Source organism: Zalophus californianus, chromosome 4, assembly GCF_009762305.2.
Source record: "Zalophus californianus isolate mZalCal1 chromosome 4, mZalCal1.pri.v2, whole genome shotgun sequence".
NCBI classification, from domain to species: domain Eukaryota; kingdom Metazoa; phylum Chordata; class Mammalia; order Carnivora; family Otariidae; genus Zalophus; species Zalophus californianus.
In genome coordinates, this window is record NC_045598.1 from 70,894,995 (window position 1) to 70,910,785 (window position 15,791).

Consider the following 15,791-nt stretch of genomic DNA (forward strand, 5'->3'; position numbering starts at 1 on the left):
TCCGGCGGACCAGTTGTCCCCTCAGGTCTCCAGGTGTTCATCTATTTCCCATGCCAAGTGAATGCCCAAAGAGCTCTCCAGAAAGCTCAAGAGGATCCCAGGGATGCTAGAAATCTTCATCTGCAATGAAGACATAAAGTGCTATGAGCTTGGCATCCAACCTTTTCCGTTCACTGGATGAGGGGTTGTCTCAGCCTACCGCCCCCAGACTGATAACTACAGAACATGCACTAATATAGTCCAATATGTCTTCGAGGGACCGTAAGAGAAAGAGGTTAAGAACCCTCAGACCCTAGTATACTCTCTTTTCTACTGTCCAAGGCTGCTCGTGGCTCATGAGCCCCATGCCCCCTGGCTCAGCCGTGTTCTTTGAACATCTGATGCCTGGTCACACTGGTCTCTGAATAATCCAAGATGGCTGCTCTCTCCTGAGGCCCTGAAGCCTCTTGAGAGCCCCAGGTCCCCAGAGGCTAGGCCAAAGTGCTTCAGAGGGGCTGCAGAGCCAAGTCCCAGAGAACTCCTCAGAATAGAGAACCCACCTTTCTGTGTGGATCCTGAAGGCCACAGCCCCTCTACCCCACAATCACTGAGACTCCTCAGGCTGAGCCCAACTACCCAGTGAACTCTCCTATGTTACCTCCCCTTCCTAAATGCAAAGGAATTCAAGAAAACCCTCAACTTAAGAACTTCCAGACTGCCCCTGCAGGATCCTCAGGCTAGCACTGTCCCCCTACCCCAAAGGACAAAAGTCCAGAATCCAGTGGCCGGTCCTTGGCATTGTCCCTCTCTGACCACATCCAGAGAGACTCCTACAGTCAGAAGGGTCTACATGATCCCTTATTATACAGAGGCCAGCAAAGAAGAATCAGGAAGCCTAAAGATCCTCCAGGCTCACGGCACTCTCTAAAGTGCAAGCTGTCTTAAAGCAAAGGAAAAAAATTTCCCTTCGAAGTTAGAGCAAATGGGGGAGAGTCCAGTATTAGCCCACAGATTAGCACAAACCTCTTATAGGGCCACTTCTTTGTCCTTCTGAGGGTCCATTCCATGCTACTGAAGAGACAGAGTTTCAGCTTCTAAGCTACAGAGCCCACAAGCAGTTGCTTCTGCTATGCCACCACAGCATCCTGAGGATGAGCCCCAGCCGCTGTGGACAGCACCGAACTCTCCTCGGACGACTTCGCAAGTTTGCTGTGTGTCTCTGGAGGAGCAGCAGGACATCCAAGTGGCCATGTCGATCCCAGGAACTTTGCTATACAGGTTTTCCAATCTAAGTAAACTCAGTATAACTCCTCCGGAGCCCAGAGCCTTCAACAGGACATCAGGCCTAATTCCAAGGAGTCCCAGGACCCAGGAGCTTGGAACACATCCTGGGAAGGGTAACACTGATGTTCCAAGGAGGAATTGTTTAAGTCACGCAAAAAGTTCTGACCTTTCATATGAGGCCCGTTTGTGGTGTTCTTTAGGTGAGCCCAGTCATGAGGGGGACTGTTCTGGATAGAGCACCGACAAGCCTTATCTTGGGCCCAGCTGGGAAGACTGAGAACAGACACAGGGCAGGAACAGATGGGTCTTTGCCTCACTGGTGAAGTTCTGAAAGCCCAGTAACGTATGAGCTGTATGTGGGAGCTCCGGGGACTGTCTCAGCCACACGGGCCCTGTGTACCCCCATCAGTGCTCAAGGCTGGTGATAAGGAGCCTTACCCTGAAGAAGACAAGGAAGCTTCTAAGAGGATACTTCTCACAGTGGAGGAGACGGATCATGAGACAACACACAATGGCTGGCCCTTGTAATCCTGCGGGAGGATAAACTCAATGAGACGGGAGTCTCTGCATGTGGTCCTGGGCTAGTTAAGGCTGGGAGGTTATCCTCAGCAGCCAGAGCAGTCCGGCAGGCATGTGGCCTGCACAGTCACACAGAGCCCGTGCTCACCAGGGCCCTGAGCTCTGCTTCAAGATCTGTTGTCTCCATCTTGAAATCCTCAGTAAGTTTGCCTTTGAACTTACAGTTTGTAAGTCAAGTTTGGCGGGACGACAGGGCATGAGTGTGAGCGGAGATGTTCAGAAGAAAGGAGAGTTTTAGATCTTAGTGCCTTTAGCAGCACTTTTCTTCCTGCCTTTTTTCTTTTTTTATAAGGGGCCCATGAATTGTGCAGCCAGTCCTGTCTGCAGCCCTGATATAACAGCCTCCCAAGTAACCAGCTAACGCTCGAAGGAGAGAATTGAAGCCTATAATAACCAGGTATTCTCTGGTGATTTCTCCACCTCTAATCCCATTCCTACCACAGAAATCTCCTTTTATGCCTTAGAGTCACTCACTTAAGGTTTACTTGGTACCCGCTTCAAACTCCCCCCAGCTCCAAAAGACCACTGGTAAGAGCCAGGACATGGGGGGCCGGCATTCCAGAAGGCAAATCAAGTCATGATATCACAGGGTAAGGAGGATCCCGAGCGGCAGTAGGACCTTCCCTGTGATTATGACCAGGACAAGGACAGAGGTTGGAGCAGCTGCTCAGTGCCTGTGCCAGGACCCATCTGATTAATACGTTTGTTAGATCATTATATAAACAATGAATTTTGTTGAGTAACTACTGTGTGCCAGGCACTACAGAAATGAAGACAGACACAGTCCTGTCCTTGACAAGCTCAGTCTAGTCAGAGATACAGGCACTTAGCAAATAAATTATAATAAAATGGGCTAACCACTTTTATACATATAAATAGTATTCTATAGAAGCTCTGGATAATTAACTTTGGGAGAGTCAGAAACTATAACAGAGAAGGATCTTAAAAGATAGATAGGGAGTTTGTCATGCTAAGAATACCCAAGAGGGGCACCTGGCTGGCCCAGCGGGTAGAGCATGCTACTCTTGATCCCAGGGTCATGGGTTCGAGCCCCTTGTTGAGTGTAGAAATTACTTTAAAAATGTTTTTAAAAAGAATTAAAAAACAAACAAACAGGTGGTCTATCTCTAGCACCCATATTAAAAAAAAAAAAAAAAAAAAAGATTACCCAAGAGGAGCATCAAGCAGACCCTGCACAGCAGCAGAATGGGGAGAAGCTTAGCCCCACAGAAGACTGGGCTGTGGGGTAGGGGGGATGTTTAGAAAAGAAGGTTGGGACCAGAATTGTGAAAGTGGCCTCCTAATTCCAGCTCGGTAATTTGGGCTTTATCTAGAATACAAGAAGGGCCCAGAAAAGATTAGACACAGTTCATTGTGTTTTTAGGATGGTACCTCGGCTGGCGGTATATAGGAAGGCCTGGGGCAGGAACGCTGGGAGGAGGGAATCCAGCGATGATGGGAAGCAACAGAATGGTGAGGGTCAGCCTAAGGGGATTCAGTAGGATCTGAGACACCCCTCAAGTAGATTTGGTGACTAACTGGATATAGATGGTGAGAGAGATGGCCATACTAAGCGTTCCAGGTTGGAAGGCAAGGCAGATGGGACCTCTACTGTAGACGCACAATAAGACCCATGGAGCCGGGCCTGCAGGGCATCTGGCTGCATGTGGGCAATCCACAGCTGGAAACAGAGATCTGGATCTCGTGAGAGAGGCCGAGGATGGAGACACGGCTTTGAGTAGCATTCACAGAGAGGCACTGGTCCAAGCCCCAAAGGAAGGTCATCTTAAGAGAACTTGGGCAGCTACAGGGGACAGGAACAAAGGGCGTTTCCGGGATGGCCAGAGATGGGAGGGACTGGACAAGAGACAGAGAAGGAACTGAAGAGGGAAGAAACCATCAAAGGGTGGCATGAGGCAGGCAACTGTGCAACAGGGAGCTCCAGTCAGATCACTAGAGCGGGCAGTTAGGAGGGCAATGGGGGCTTCATCAGCGCAATCCTAACAGGGGCAGAGCTAGCTTACCATGGCTTGGGGTATTAAGAAAATGGGATAAGAAAGAAAGAACAGTAGTTAGAAAGGGGACGTATGGTCAGGCGCTGCATTTTTCAATGGGCAAGTACACAGCAGAGCAAGAGTAATGAGAATAGGCTCCTGGGGAGGCTGGAAGTAATGGGCTCTTGTAGAAAGCTAGAACGTAAAGATGAGGCTGTTGCAGATTAGCTAAAATGGTGGAGGGAGGGGTAATAAGAACATTCACATCAGACGACTTCTATCTTCTTGGTTAGAACGGCTAGAGGGAAGTAAGGAAGGTGAGGTCAGCTGGGAGGTTGAGAATGGGCAAAGCTCAAAGGCTTTAAGAAATCTTAGTTTCCAGGATGAATTCCTGCCCCTGAAATCTCAGTTTCCAGGGTGGCTCTCTGCTTCCTGCTTCCAAGTTTCTCTGCCCTTGGCGTTCAGTTAAGGCTGGGAGGTTATACTCAGCAGCCAGAGCAGTCCGGCAGGCATGTGGCCTGCACAGTCACACAGAGCCCGGTCAGCCCAGCTTCTACGTTGATCCCTAGATCTGACCAGGCCAGATTTCTGCAAGTCCATGACCCACTGGCCTGCTCCCCTTCTGCCCCGCTGCTGGGCTTCCCTGGCTGCTCATCCCGGCCCACGTGGACTTGGCCCCTGCTGACAGCTGTACCTTCCTGCTCTGGAAGGGGCCAGCTCTGCCTTCTCTTGGGCATCTGAGCTACCTACCACCCACAGAGCTTTGGGCCAATTCCAGCAATCTCCTAAATCATCTCTCCCTCTTCAACCAGCCCCCATCTCCCTAAAATTCTACATTTAGCAGCTCCCACCTTACTCTCAACCCATCAATGCCCTCAACACCCCACAAGGGCTCTCCATTGCCAGTGAGGCAGTTTAGCTGTGGCCGCAGACCTATATAATTCGGCCTATAGCGTCTTTTAACCAAAGTTGAATCTGTCCAGGCAGCCATAGGTGCCACCCCTCCCTGTTGCCTTCTAAGTCCAAGGCCAACCCAGGCACCCATGTCATCTGCCCGGCCTCTGTAGACATTTGACAATGAAGTCCACACCATCTTGGGATTCAAGGTCTTCCACTCTCTGACTCCAGTCTGCCTCTCAAACTAGACTGTCATTACTCTGCAAACCCCTTATTCCAGAAATCGGTCTACCCTGTCCCCTTTCCCACTCTTGGCCTCAGTAGGGTCTCCCTAGATATGTGTAGGCCTGTCTTCCATCCTGCCCATCCCACCTGTCTACAAGGCTTTGCCCTCTTTTCTACCTGTTATACTGAGATCTGGCTCATATCCTGCCTCTCCAAGGAAGCCTCCACAGACTATCCAAACCCACGGCGTTTTTTGCCTGGGCACCCTCACTTGGCCCTTCTGTATATTTATTTGTTCCTTCAGTTATCCTGGGAGTTATTTTTTTGGTAATCTTCTTATTTTCTCAGATCAGCCTATAAACAGGGTTCCCTTTAAATCTTACGTACAAAAAGCCAACAGAGCAGATCTGCCTCTGTGTAATCTACCTCACATATGACACAACCATTGATTCATGAACCTTGGTCATCTCCTGACAACCATAAAACATCAGAACAAGCACAGATTTGTAGTGCCCTTAAGGGCAGAGGTACCCAATACATGTTTATGATGAGAAAAATCTAAAAACCAGAAATCTCTCCCTCTTCAGAAAACCAAAAGGATAAAACAGGCCCAGTGTTGGGCCATGAACTCTCTGATTTGATGAAAACAAACAACTCTTGGTATATATCATGGTCACTTAGCCATCCAAGAACAGGTATATTTCACCAAGGCAAGAAGGGAGACCCGTTAGAAGAAGCAGGAACTTGGAAGTCCAGAGCTCCGGCCACAATATCAACAGTGATTTACAAGGTGAACCTGGACAAACCTCCCAACAGATACTGATTCTCTGAGGTAATAGGATCTTTCCTTCTCACATGCTGCTGTTATACCAACAGTCTGGTGGTGAGGGAGAGTGGGTGGCTGGAGTAGACGGACAACTGTCAGAGCAGGGCGAAGGGCTGCTCACCTGTGGTGACCCCCAGCCAATACTTCTGGTTCACCTGCCCTCTATCCCAGCTTCTACGTTGATCCCTAGATCTGACCAGGCCATGATTCCAATTCCCCCCCAACCTGTTGGCTTTAGCTACACACAATGCAGTGGCCCCCAGCTGAAAGTCTAAAAATACAAACAATGTTAGCACGGACTTGATAAAATTCTACCATGGGTCAGCACATACCATGCTATTCCAGGTATGAGCCCAGTAGTGCGACACCTGGGTAACAGACAATAGCCACGTTCCCCTTTGGCAGAAATGGAGGCCCGGAGAGAAGGCATTACTGACTTCTGGAAATCTCAACCTTCCAGAAGGCTGGCCAGGTGCTGGCAGGAGCACTGGATGTAGCGGGGTAATGGAACATCTCTGCTAAGTGAAATAAGCCAGACAGAGAAAGACAAACACTGTATGGTATCACTTATATGTGTAATCGTAAGGGGGATAAAAGGGAAGAAAAAGCCAGTTTCATAGAAACAGAGAATAGAATGGTGGTCGCCAGGGGGAGGGGAATGGGGAGATGTTGGTCAAAATGTACAAATATTTAGTAATAAGAATTGTTAAGTTCTGAGAATCTAACATACAATGTGATGCCCATAGTTAATAATACAGTATTGTGTACTTGAAAGCTGCTGAGAATAGATCTTAAGCATTCTTACTGCAAAAAAGGAAGGAAGGAAGGAAGGAAGGAAGGAAGGAAGGTCAAAAGGAAGGAAGGAAGAAATTATCTCAATCTTGGTAATTATTCTACAACGTATATGTATATCACGTCATCATGTCAGATACTTTAAACATACCCAGCTACATTTGTCAATTATTCTTCAAAAAGTTGGAGGGGAGGAAAACACAAAGGTAGAATTTGAGAAGTGTTTCTGTACCTCACACTTGGGAAATAGTCAATAATTGTTGAATTGCTGAATATCTTCCAGCTGAAGAGGAAGGCTTCAGGTTTTTTTAAAAAGAAAAAAACTAATGATGTAATGTATGGTGATTAACATAACATAAAAAAATAAAATAAAATAAAGAGTAAAAAAAAAGAAAGAAAACCCACAGAAAAACCGTTCTGAAGGAGGAAGTGTGCTAGGGAAATAAAAGAAGCTGAGTCGTATTTGGTGTGACAGAACTGAAGGGGTGTGTGGAAGAAATGGAAGAAAGAAGGCAGGGCAGGGACTGTACTGGACATGAGAACAATGAGTTGGAAAAATGACTTTAGACCTGACTGCAGACGGAGGCATGTAAAGGAGTGAAGCAGGAGGGAAAGAAAGCACCGAGAGCCAGAGAGACCCAAACAGCCACCCAGGCAGAGGGGAGGCACAGACTTCCAAACACGTCTGGGCGGACGGGCTGTGAAGAAGTGAAGGCAACTTGAAATGGTGGGATGGAGGGGCACACAACAGCGGGGCTGAACTTGAACCTGTCCTTGTGAGCAGACAGTGAGGTCTTCTCCATCACCACGTCACCCCTGAGGACAGAGGGTGCGTGTCAAACAGTATTGTGGGAGGCCACAACCCAGGGGGGCCATGTGAGCACTCACAGGATGGCTTGACTCTGAAAAGAATTAGTCATTCTCCGCCTGATAGGACTGCTCAGCCACAAGAGAACTCCTGTGTGCCAATGATCTGATCATTTCAGCATTTCTTAAGGCAAAGCTTTCCCCCTTTTTTTTTAAACAGGTACTTGATAACTCAGGCATGCAAGGCAGCAAACACTGAAAGTAGGCTTCTGCCCTGCAGAAGCTACCACCAGGCTACTAAAGCTGAAAACAAATGTAGGATCTCCTGGGATTCTGTTAGTGTTTCTTGACTCCTGGTTTCTCTGTGTGTATTGCGTGTGTGTGTGTGTGTGTGTGTGTGTGTGTGTGTGTGTGTGCGCGTGTCCACTTTTTTAAAAATTTTTTAATGGAACAAGGACATGTCATTGATGAAACCCATAAATAATATCAAAAGGCCTAGGTTCTGGCCTCAGCTGTTTTCAGACAAAGAGCCAACTTCCCAACCCTGGGATAGGTGGTAACAGTACTCGACTAACAAGGCATGCTGGTAGGATTCATTAGCAAGACGGGACCGTTTCTTAGGAGGAATGTCTTCTAGATTACACACAAGATGGTGGTGCTGTATTACGGGATTCTTATTAAGCTAACACTTAATGGTCAGGGTCTCACTTATAATGTTTTATTCATAAATGTTGCAAAAGTGAAATGAATTATTAATGCAAAGATCATCTGTCAGAGACAGAAATCGCTAACAGCATTTCGTGGCTGGTGTTGGCGTTTACAGGGTCTAGTAATGCAAACTCGGAGCTTTTCAGTTCTGTGGTGCCCAGTGTCTAAGTCGGCCTGGGTCTCCGGGAACTGAGCTGGTGCCATCACCAGCTGTCAGGCAGCCCACGCAGGCAACTTCTTCCCGACCATCTGTCCCCATTACAAAACCTGCCGCCATGGCCTCCCTCTTCACAGGACTTGTGACGTTACTGGGAATAAAAGGGCACTCTGCTTAAATGTAGGGCAGGGCAGGCTCTTTAGAGTCAAACCAAGGCCTAAGAAGAGTAGCCATATTGACTTAGCACGTACTATGTGCCAAGCACTATTCTAGGTACTTGTATATACATTGTCTCACTGCATCCTCAAAACCTTGCCATGCCAGAGGTACTGATATTATCCCCACATCTACGAAACTAAGTCACAGATTGCTCAGGGTCACACAACTTGGAAGTGGCAAAGCCAGGACTGAAATCTGGTTCCCTCCCTATTCCCAAGCACCTGTTTTTGCCGTCTACATCTTGCATAAAGTTTCAAGAGTGGGCAGCTGTCATTCCCCCAAGAGATGTTGTTACATCGGTCACTATCACACGGCAGAAATCTTTATCACAAAGCAAGAGCAAGCTCAATGTTGAGAGTTCAAGTGACTTCACAGAAATAACTAGAAATCAAGGGAGATACAAGTTATAAGCCTCATTACTGGGGTCGCTGTTGTTCTATCCCTATCACTTATGTGAAGCTGCTCGTTAACCTTGAAGAGTGGGGTCCTGGAGCCAATCTGCTTGGATTCAAATTTCAGCTCTGCTACTAATATTAGGCAAGACACCGAAACTCTCCAGGCCTCAGTTTCCTCACCTGGCAATAATAACAGAACCTCCCTCAAAAGAGCTGTCAAGGAGATTAAAGGAACATGACAAATGCTCAGAACCATGTATAGCACAAAGTGAATGTTAACTGTTATTATTTTTGCTACTATGGGTCTATGGGCAAGACACTTAAGTTCACCCAAACTTCCTTATCCACAAAACAGATCTGCATAGCATTATTACGAGGGCCAAGTGAAATGAAATCCCCAAAGCGTGTAACTTGCAGTCTTCCTTACTGGTAGGTGCTCAAAAAATGTTCATTTGTTTTCCTCTTCCCAAGACAGCACTACCACTCACCCTTCTAAGACCTCTGTTTGCCATTTTATAAAATGGAAGACACATCATTCCTCAGTCACCGTCTACCTCACAGGCCTATTACAGCCAGATTCTGCCGAAGGCCAGGCTGGATTTGAGGAAACCCGGTTTCTACTTTCAGTTCCAGCTTTTGAAAATCCACTTAACTTCCCTAAACCTCCATTTCCTCATTCATTCCCTCATTCTATTATAATCTCAACATATGTTCCAGACACTATGCTCCATGTTAGATATGCAAAGATAGATAAATAAGGTACCATCTCTGACTTCAAAGCACGCACAATCTAGTTCAAAATGAAGGCATGTAACAAGTAAGTGGATGGATTGAAGTACGAACAAAATAGAGAGGCGGCCCAAAGGACATTGTAAGCAGGTTTACCTAGGTAGGCAAGGAAAAATTCACAGAAGGTAAACCCTTGAGTTGAGTCTTACGAGATGAATGGGAGTTTCCCAGACAGAACAAGGGGAAGGTATTCCACCATGTGCAAGGCTTAGAGACGCCAACAAAAAACCATAAACAATTATAGCTGAGTGGAGAGTGCATCTAAGGGAGCATCAGGAAAATAGAATAATATCTTTCCCACTTATCTTGCAGGATTTCCCGAGGCGGAATGAGAACACGTATTAAAACACTAAAAAGGACAGTGCTGCAGAAACAATGTGTACGCCTATTATTAGTACTCTAGCAAGGCTTGTGATGGACTTAATTTTCACCCATTTCTTTCCAGTGTGAGAACTCCCAGCACTGTTTCTTTACCACCACTTTGCCTCTTTCCTTTCTCCCCTGAGAGAAAGCAAGGAGGATTTAGCTCTGACCTAAGTGGAGGGGCGGGAGGGAGAAATGACAAGAAAACATCCAGCTCTTTGTTTCAGTTACCACAAAACTTTTCAAGGTCCCTTAACCATAATGCTTCTCATAATTTAAAAGATTTCAGTCATTATTAGCCAGAAAAGAGACCTTGATCCTAAGACCATGGCTTTTCAAACATACTTGACCATAACCCATGTTAAGAAATACATTTTATATTACAGTCCTGTGCACACACAGAAAGTGTCAATTAGAATCTCCTAACTGATCTCATTACTTGCCACTGGGTCACAACCTGAGGTTTGAAAAACACCATACTGAGAGACAAGGTTTATGGAAGATTTTCTTATGGAAGAGTTCAAGAGTATGGCTCACAACTCCCCTCAGGCTACTTTTCTTTTGCCTTTCAAGACTCTGCAAAAAAGAAGGAAATCCAGCCCATTTCCCAGGAAACAGAACATCCCCGTGTGCACAGCTCATGGCGTGGGTTTTCTGACAATAAATGAGAAGTTTTTCCATGGGGGGGGGGCTTCTTGTTTGGTTGCTAAGGCCGATTAGGCTTGTTAACAAGTAGGATTTCAAAATACATGGCTCTCTCTTAGGCAGGGCCTTGGTGCCCTATAGAAAGCAGGATCATATGTCCCCAATGTCTTTTCCATGGGAATATTCAATAAGCAACTTCTCTCATGTAAAGGGCTCATCACACATCATGACTCAGAAATGAACAAGCTTTCTGCCTCAGGGCTGCTAAAATGGGAACACAACGCCTAAATGCCTTTCCACTCACATAGAGATTCAAGATTCACACCACCATTGTCACTACTACCACCTCCCTCAACAAGGAAAAAAATCTGTCCCCTGTCCAGCTCTGTATGCTTTGTGTGCAACCAAAATACTAATGCTGGAAAGAAACACAAAGGTCATCTGGTCTCCCTCTCTCCTTCCAAAGAGGATGGCCAACTAAACTTTCCTGGCTCACACTGAGCTATTTCCTTTTTTTTTTTTTTTTAAGTTAAATTAATTCACCCATAGTGTATTATTAGTTTCAGAGGTAGAGGTCAGTGATTCACCAGTCATATAATACCCAGCACTCATTACATCATGATCCTTCCCGAGTGTCCATCCCCCAGTTACCCCATCCCCCTCCCCTTCAGCAACCCTCAGTTTGTTTCCTATGATTAAGAGTCTCTTATGGTTTGTCTCCCTCTTTGATGTCGTCTTGTTTTATTTTTCCCTCTCTTCCCCTATGATCCTCTGTTTTGTTTCTTAAATTCCACAAATGAGTGAGATCATATGATACATGTCTTTCTCTGATTGACTTATTTCACTGAGCATAATACTTTTTAGTTCCATCCATGTCGTTGCAAATGGCAAGATTTCTTTTCTTTTTTTTTTTTTTTTGATGGCTGAAAAAATACGGAACACTTCGTGAATTTTCGTGTCATCCTTGTGCAGGGGCCATGCTAATCTTCTTTGTATCATTCCAATTTTAGTCTTTGGGATGCACAATTCAGCTATTTTCTGTTGTACCGCAACATGCATCTGGCAAGGGCCTTCCTTGTGGTGCTATGCAAGTTGAGATGTTTCTACTGTCGCTTTTGATTTTGCCATTTCTCTGACTTAAAATATCTTTCCCTCCTGCCCATTCAAATCCCACCCATCCTTCCAGATCACATCCCAAGCCCTCCAAGAAGCCATCCCCAAACTTCACCTGTCCATCCCATCTTCCTTCTCGGAAATGAGATTCAGCTCCCTGAATTCATGCAACTCTGCCTTTTAGGTGCTATTTAAGAGACAGTTAATATATATTTATGGATTGACTTCCTAATATTTAAAAGAAGGCATATTTATAAAAAGCTTCCATCTTAACCTTTCCTACAACATACATATCAATGTAAGCAGAAAGGTTTAAATGATTAAATCAGATAATCATTACAGAAATAAATATTAAGCTATTAATTTACACATACTTAGAACCAGTAACTACAATGATGGTAAAGCCAGCATTGTTGATCTTTCAAAGATACTATCATTTGGGAGACACTTGTGTTAGGCAACGGAACTTTTACATGCATCACAGTGAGCAACTGAGGGGCTTCCTCCCTAAGGAGATACTATGGTTGATGCTTTTATGGAAAAAGACTCTGTGCTTTGATACACAGTCAACACACTGAACTCTGTGTTGACTTTGGTTACTTATTGTTATAACAGGATCGTTGGATCTTACAACTTGGAAAGAATTTAAAGATTATCTATTCCGCTTCAAATGGTGAAATTTAACCAGGAAAAGGTGAGCCAATAATGTACTTCAGATCACCCTTATAGGAAATGACAGATTTGAGGCTAAAACCATATCTTCTATTATCCAAAGAAATCAGGATCTAGAAACCTAAAAACCTCATACAACCCAGCTCTTCAGTTTCACTTCCTCTGTCCCCAGACTTCTCATCTTCTTCCAGATCCTTCTGTCTCACCGCTAAGGAACTTCCCCAGGTCCTCGCCATCAAACTGTCTTCCCGCCATGAACCGATTCCTCCACATTGTTCCATGTCAGCACCACAACTTCTCTTGTCTTACTTAGCAATTTCACTCTTTATTCCGTTTTTTCCCCCCTTATCCAACCACACCTACCAAAACCACACTGCTCTTGCATTTTACCCTTCTGTAACCAGTCCAGGCTGAAGCTAGTGACCAAGACTGTCCTACGGAGTCCTGTTCTCCCCACCTAAGATTACACCTTTTCTATCTCACACTGTATATGATACATAATATGCTGAAAAAAAAAAGAGAGTTTTCTCTTCAATCAAGAAGGTCATTACCTTCTTGACACATGGCCTTCAAGACACATTGCCAAACAATGATGCTTACAATTCAAGAAGGGAAAATAGCAAATTCAAGGACAATACCAATAAATACTGAATGTTAGTTACTCTTTGCCAAAAACATCAAAATGCTGTCTAGTTCAAGGGTGGAAAAACTGATTAATGTGACCCCCCCCTTCCCTTTCTTACTCTTAACCTACAGTCTTGTCAAGGGGCTAAATGAAGAATGATGTGGTCAAAAGAGAAGAGGAAACAAAGAGGAAACCAGGGAAACCAGTAAAAGTCCAAATAAATCAAAACGGGCTGCAGAGTATAGTGTTAAACATGTGGGCTCTGAAGGCCGACGGCATAGTGTGTGTTGGGGGCCCTATGCATCCATCGCTGAGTGGCCCTGGGCAGGCTGCTCTGCTCAGTTTCTTCATCCGGGCAATGAGGGTAACAATAGCACCTACATCACAAGATTGGCATGAGGATGGAATAGATTACTATCTATAAAACAGTGAGGACAATGCCTGACACATAGTAAGGACTATATACATACTTGTTAGCTAACACAAATCCTCGTTTGAAATCATTTTAACAATCACGCTGTGTGTCTGCTGACTTCCATACCTTCCTGGCAATTTCAGGACCTGGACACATCCTGGTGGCTGCCATCCCACGTCACATATTCCCTGCGTCCTCCACTATGAATTGCTGCCCAAGAATTCCTTCACATCAGGATTTGACAGGAACATGCTCTGGGACCTCTCTCAGAAACAGTCCCCACTGCTGTGGCCACCACACATGGTAGGAAGTGGACTCTCTAACATAGAAGACAAGTCCTGTGAACCCGCACAGCACCAATTCCATCTGTGACCCAGACTGGAATTGGGGGGCAGCCTACCAGAGAGAAAACAAAACAAAGGGAAAATTTTTTGCACCAAATACATCTTCTAGGGCCAGGGCTGGTAGGGCAAAGCAAAAAGTCCTCAGAGCTGTTCACATGTGCTTTCCTAAGGCCTCTCCTCTCTTTCTTCATTTTGTTCTGAACAGACTCTTGGCTATACCAAATGTGATCTCAAAGTCACCTAAAAACTATTTGTTTGTTAAACTAAGCCAACCACACAGCACTACCTCCCAACTGCCCTCTGGTCCCAGTCCCTACCACCACTCTGAGTACTGAAATACCCTCTTCAGCAAATTTCTTGCCTTTGCCCTTGCTCCTCACAAAATGGCAGCCAAAGAGATACCATTAAAATGCAGGTCCAATCATGTTACTCCCTTGTTCAAAACCTTCCCATGGCTTCTCCTCTCACTCGGAAAATCCAAAGTCCTTATGATAACTACACCGTCCTACACGATCTGAGTGGCCCCAACACCTCCCATTAACCCTCCGACCTCGTATGTTCCCACGCTCCCAGCTCGCTCTACTCCAGCCACAATGGCCTCCTTGCTGTTCTGGGCTCCTGTGCTTACTGCATCTCCTGCCTGGTGCCCTTCCCAGACACACGCGGTTCACTTCCTCACCACCTTCACATCTGCTCAAAAGTCATCTTCTAGCTGAAGCTAGAATTGCAAACTAGACCTGCTTAGCCTCTTTACCTTATAAGTGTTATATTAAAATGTATTATAACATTATTTTATCTCTATTTAAATACTTATGTTGTCTTCCCCTACTAGAGTATAAGCTCCAAGCAGGTTGGGGATTTATGACTTTTCTTGTTCACTACTGCATTTCTACTACCTAGTAAGCACCTTGCATACTCTAGATGCTCAATAAACATTTGCTGAATGAATGGGGAAAATGGCTCACTTGGTTCCTCCTTACCTAAGACAGTCATCACCGTCTTCATCAGCTTCATGGGTGTCCTCCGGCGGCTGATGGACCCACTTGTATGTGGAGACAAAACGTTGGTTTTCCTCTTGACATACACGTAGATCCGCAGGTACACCACAACCATGATGAAGAAGGCCACAAGGTTGGACACAGTCCAGAAAATGAGGTAACTCCTGCTGTAAATGGGGGCCAGGGAAGAGCAGGCAGAGATGTCACACAGGCAATTCCAGCCCAGTGTGGGGACCGCCCCCATAAAGATAGCGATGGCCCAGATAAACAAAATGAGCAGCGTCACCCTCTTTTTCGTCAGGTTGCTATGGATCCGCATCCTCATGATTGACATGTGCCTCTCCACAGCAATAACCAACAAATTGGTTAGAGAGGCGGTCAAGCTAGTGTCCAGGAGCCCCTGGCGGAGAAACCAGCGGTTGACCGTCAAAGTTTTTGAAACAGGGCCAGTGTTAAACATCAGGAATACATAGGCAATTCCAGCAAAGAAATCCGCAGCAGCTAGGTTAGCCAACAGGTAGTAGAAGGGGAAATGAAACTTTCTGTTTTTGATCACTGCTGCGATGACTAGAGAATTCGAAAAAAAAATAAACAGGCAGAAAAATGTTCCAACACACAAAACAATTACAAGCTTCGTTCCTGTCCATTCATCGGCAGTGTCTGTGTTGCTCCTATTGTAAAAAAAGTCCATCCGCTTATCATAGTAACACTCATTCATTGTGGAGAAGGACTGAACATCCTAGAAAGAAATTTGAAGAAGAAACAAACGTCACTCTTTGCATATTCAGTCACTGAACCACCAATTGCCACTGCAAAGGTGGCAGAACAAAGCCCCTGTTCTGGCCAGCTTCTGTTAATCCTTCAGATCCCGATGTAAATGTCCCTTGTTCCAGGACTCTAGCCCCTGACCTCTTATGATAGTATTTATCTTGCATCAATAATTGTTGTCTGTTTCCCAGGCTAGG

At 45.5% G+C, this 15,791-nt stretch overlaps 1 protein-coding gene and 1 non-coding gene across 2 annotated transcripts in view; both read right to left on the bottom strand.

Moving 5' to 3' along the window:
- Positions 1-15,791, bottom strand: part of LPAR3 (lysophosphatidic acid receptor 3) — a 75,639-nt gene that overhangs the window by 35,952 nt on the left and 23,896 nt on the right. The window contains exon 2 of the mRNA XM_027619895.2: positions 14,809-15,565. Within this exon, the coding sequence (XP_027475696.1) occupies positions 14,809-15,544 (736 nt within the window). The 5' untranslated portion in view covers positions 15,545-15,565. The remainder of the gene's footprint in view (positions 1-14,808; positions 15,566-15,791) is intronic.
- On the bottom strand, positions 11,587-11,689 carry LOC113917182. The gene has a single exon (XR_003518155.2). It is a non-coding gene; the product is annotated as a U6 spliceosomal RNA (small nuclear RNA).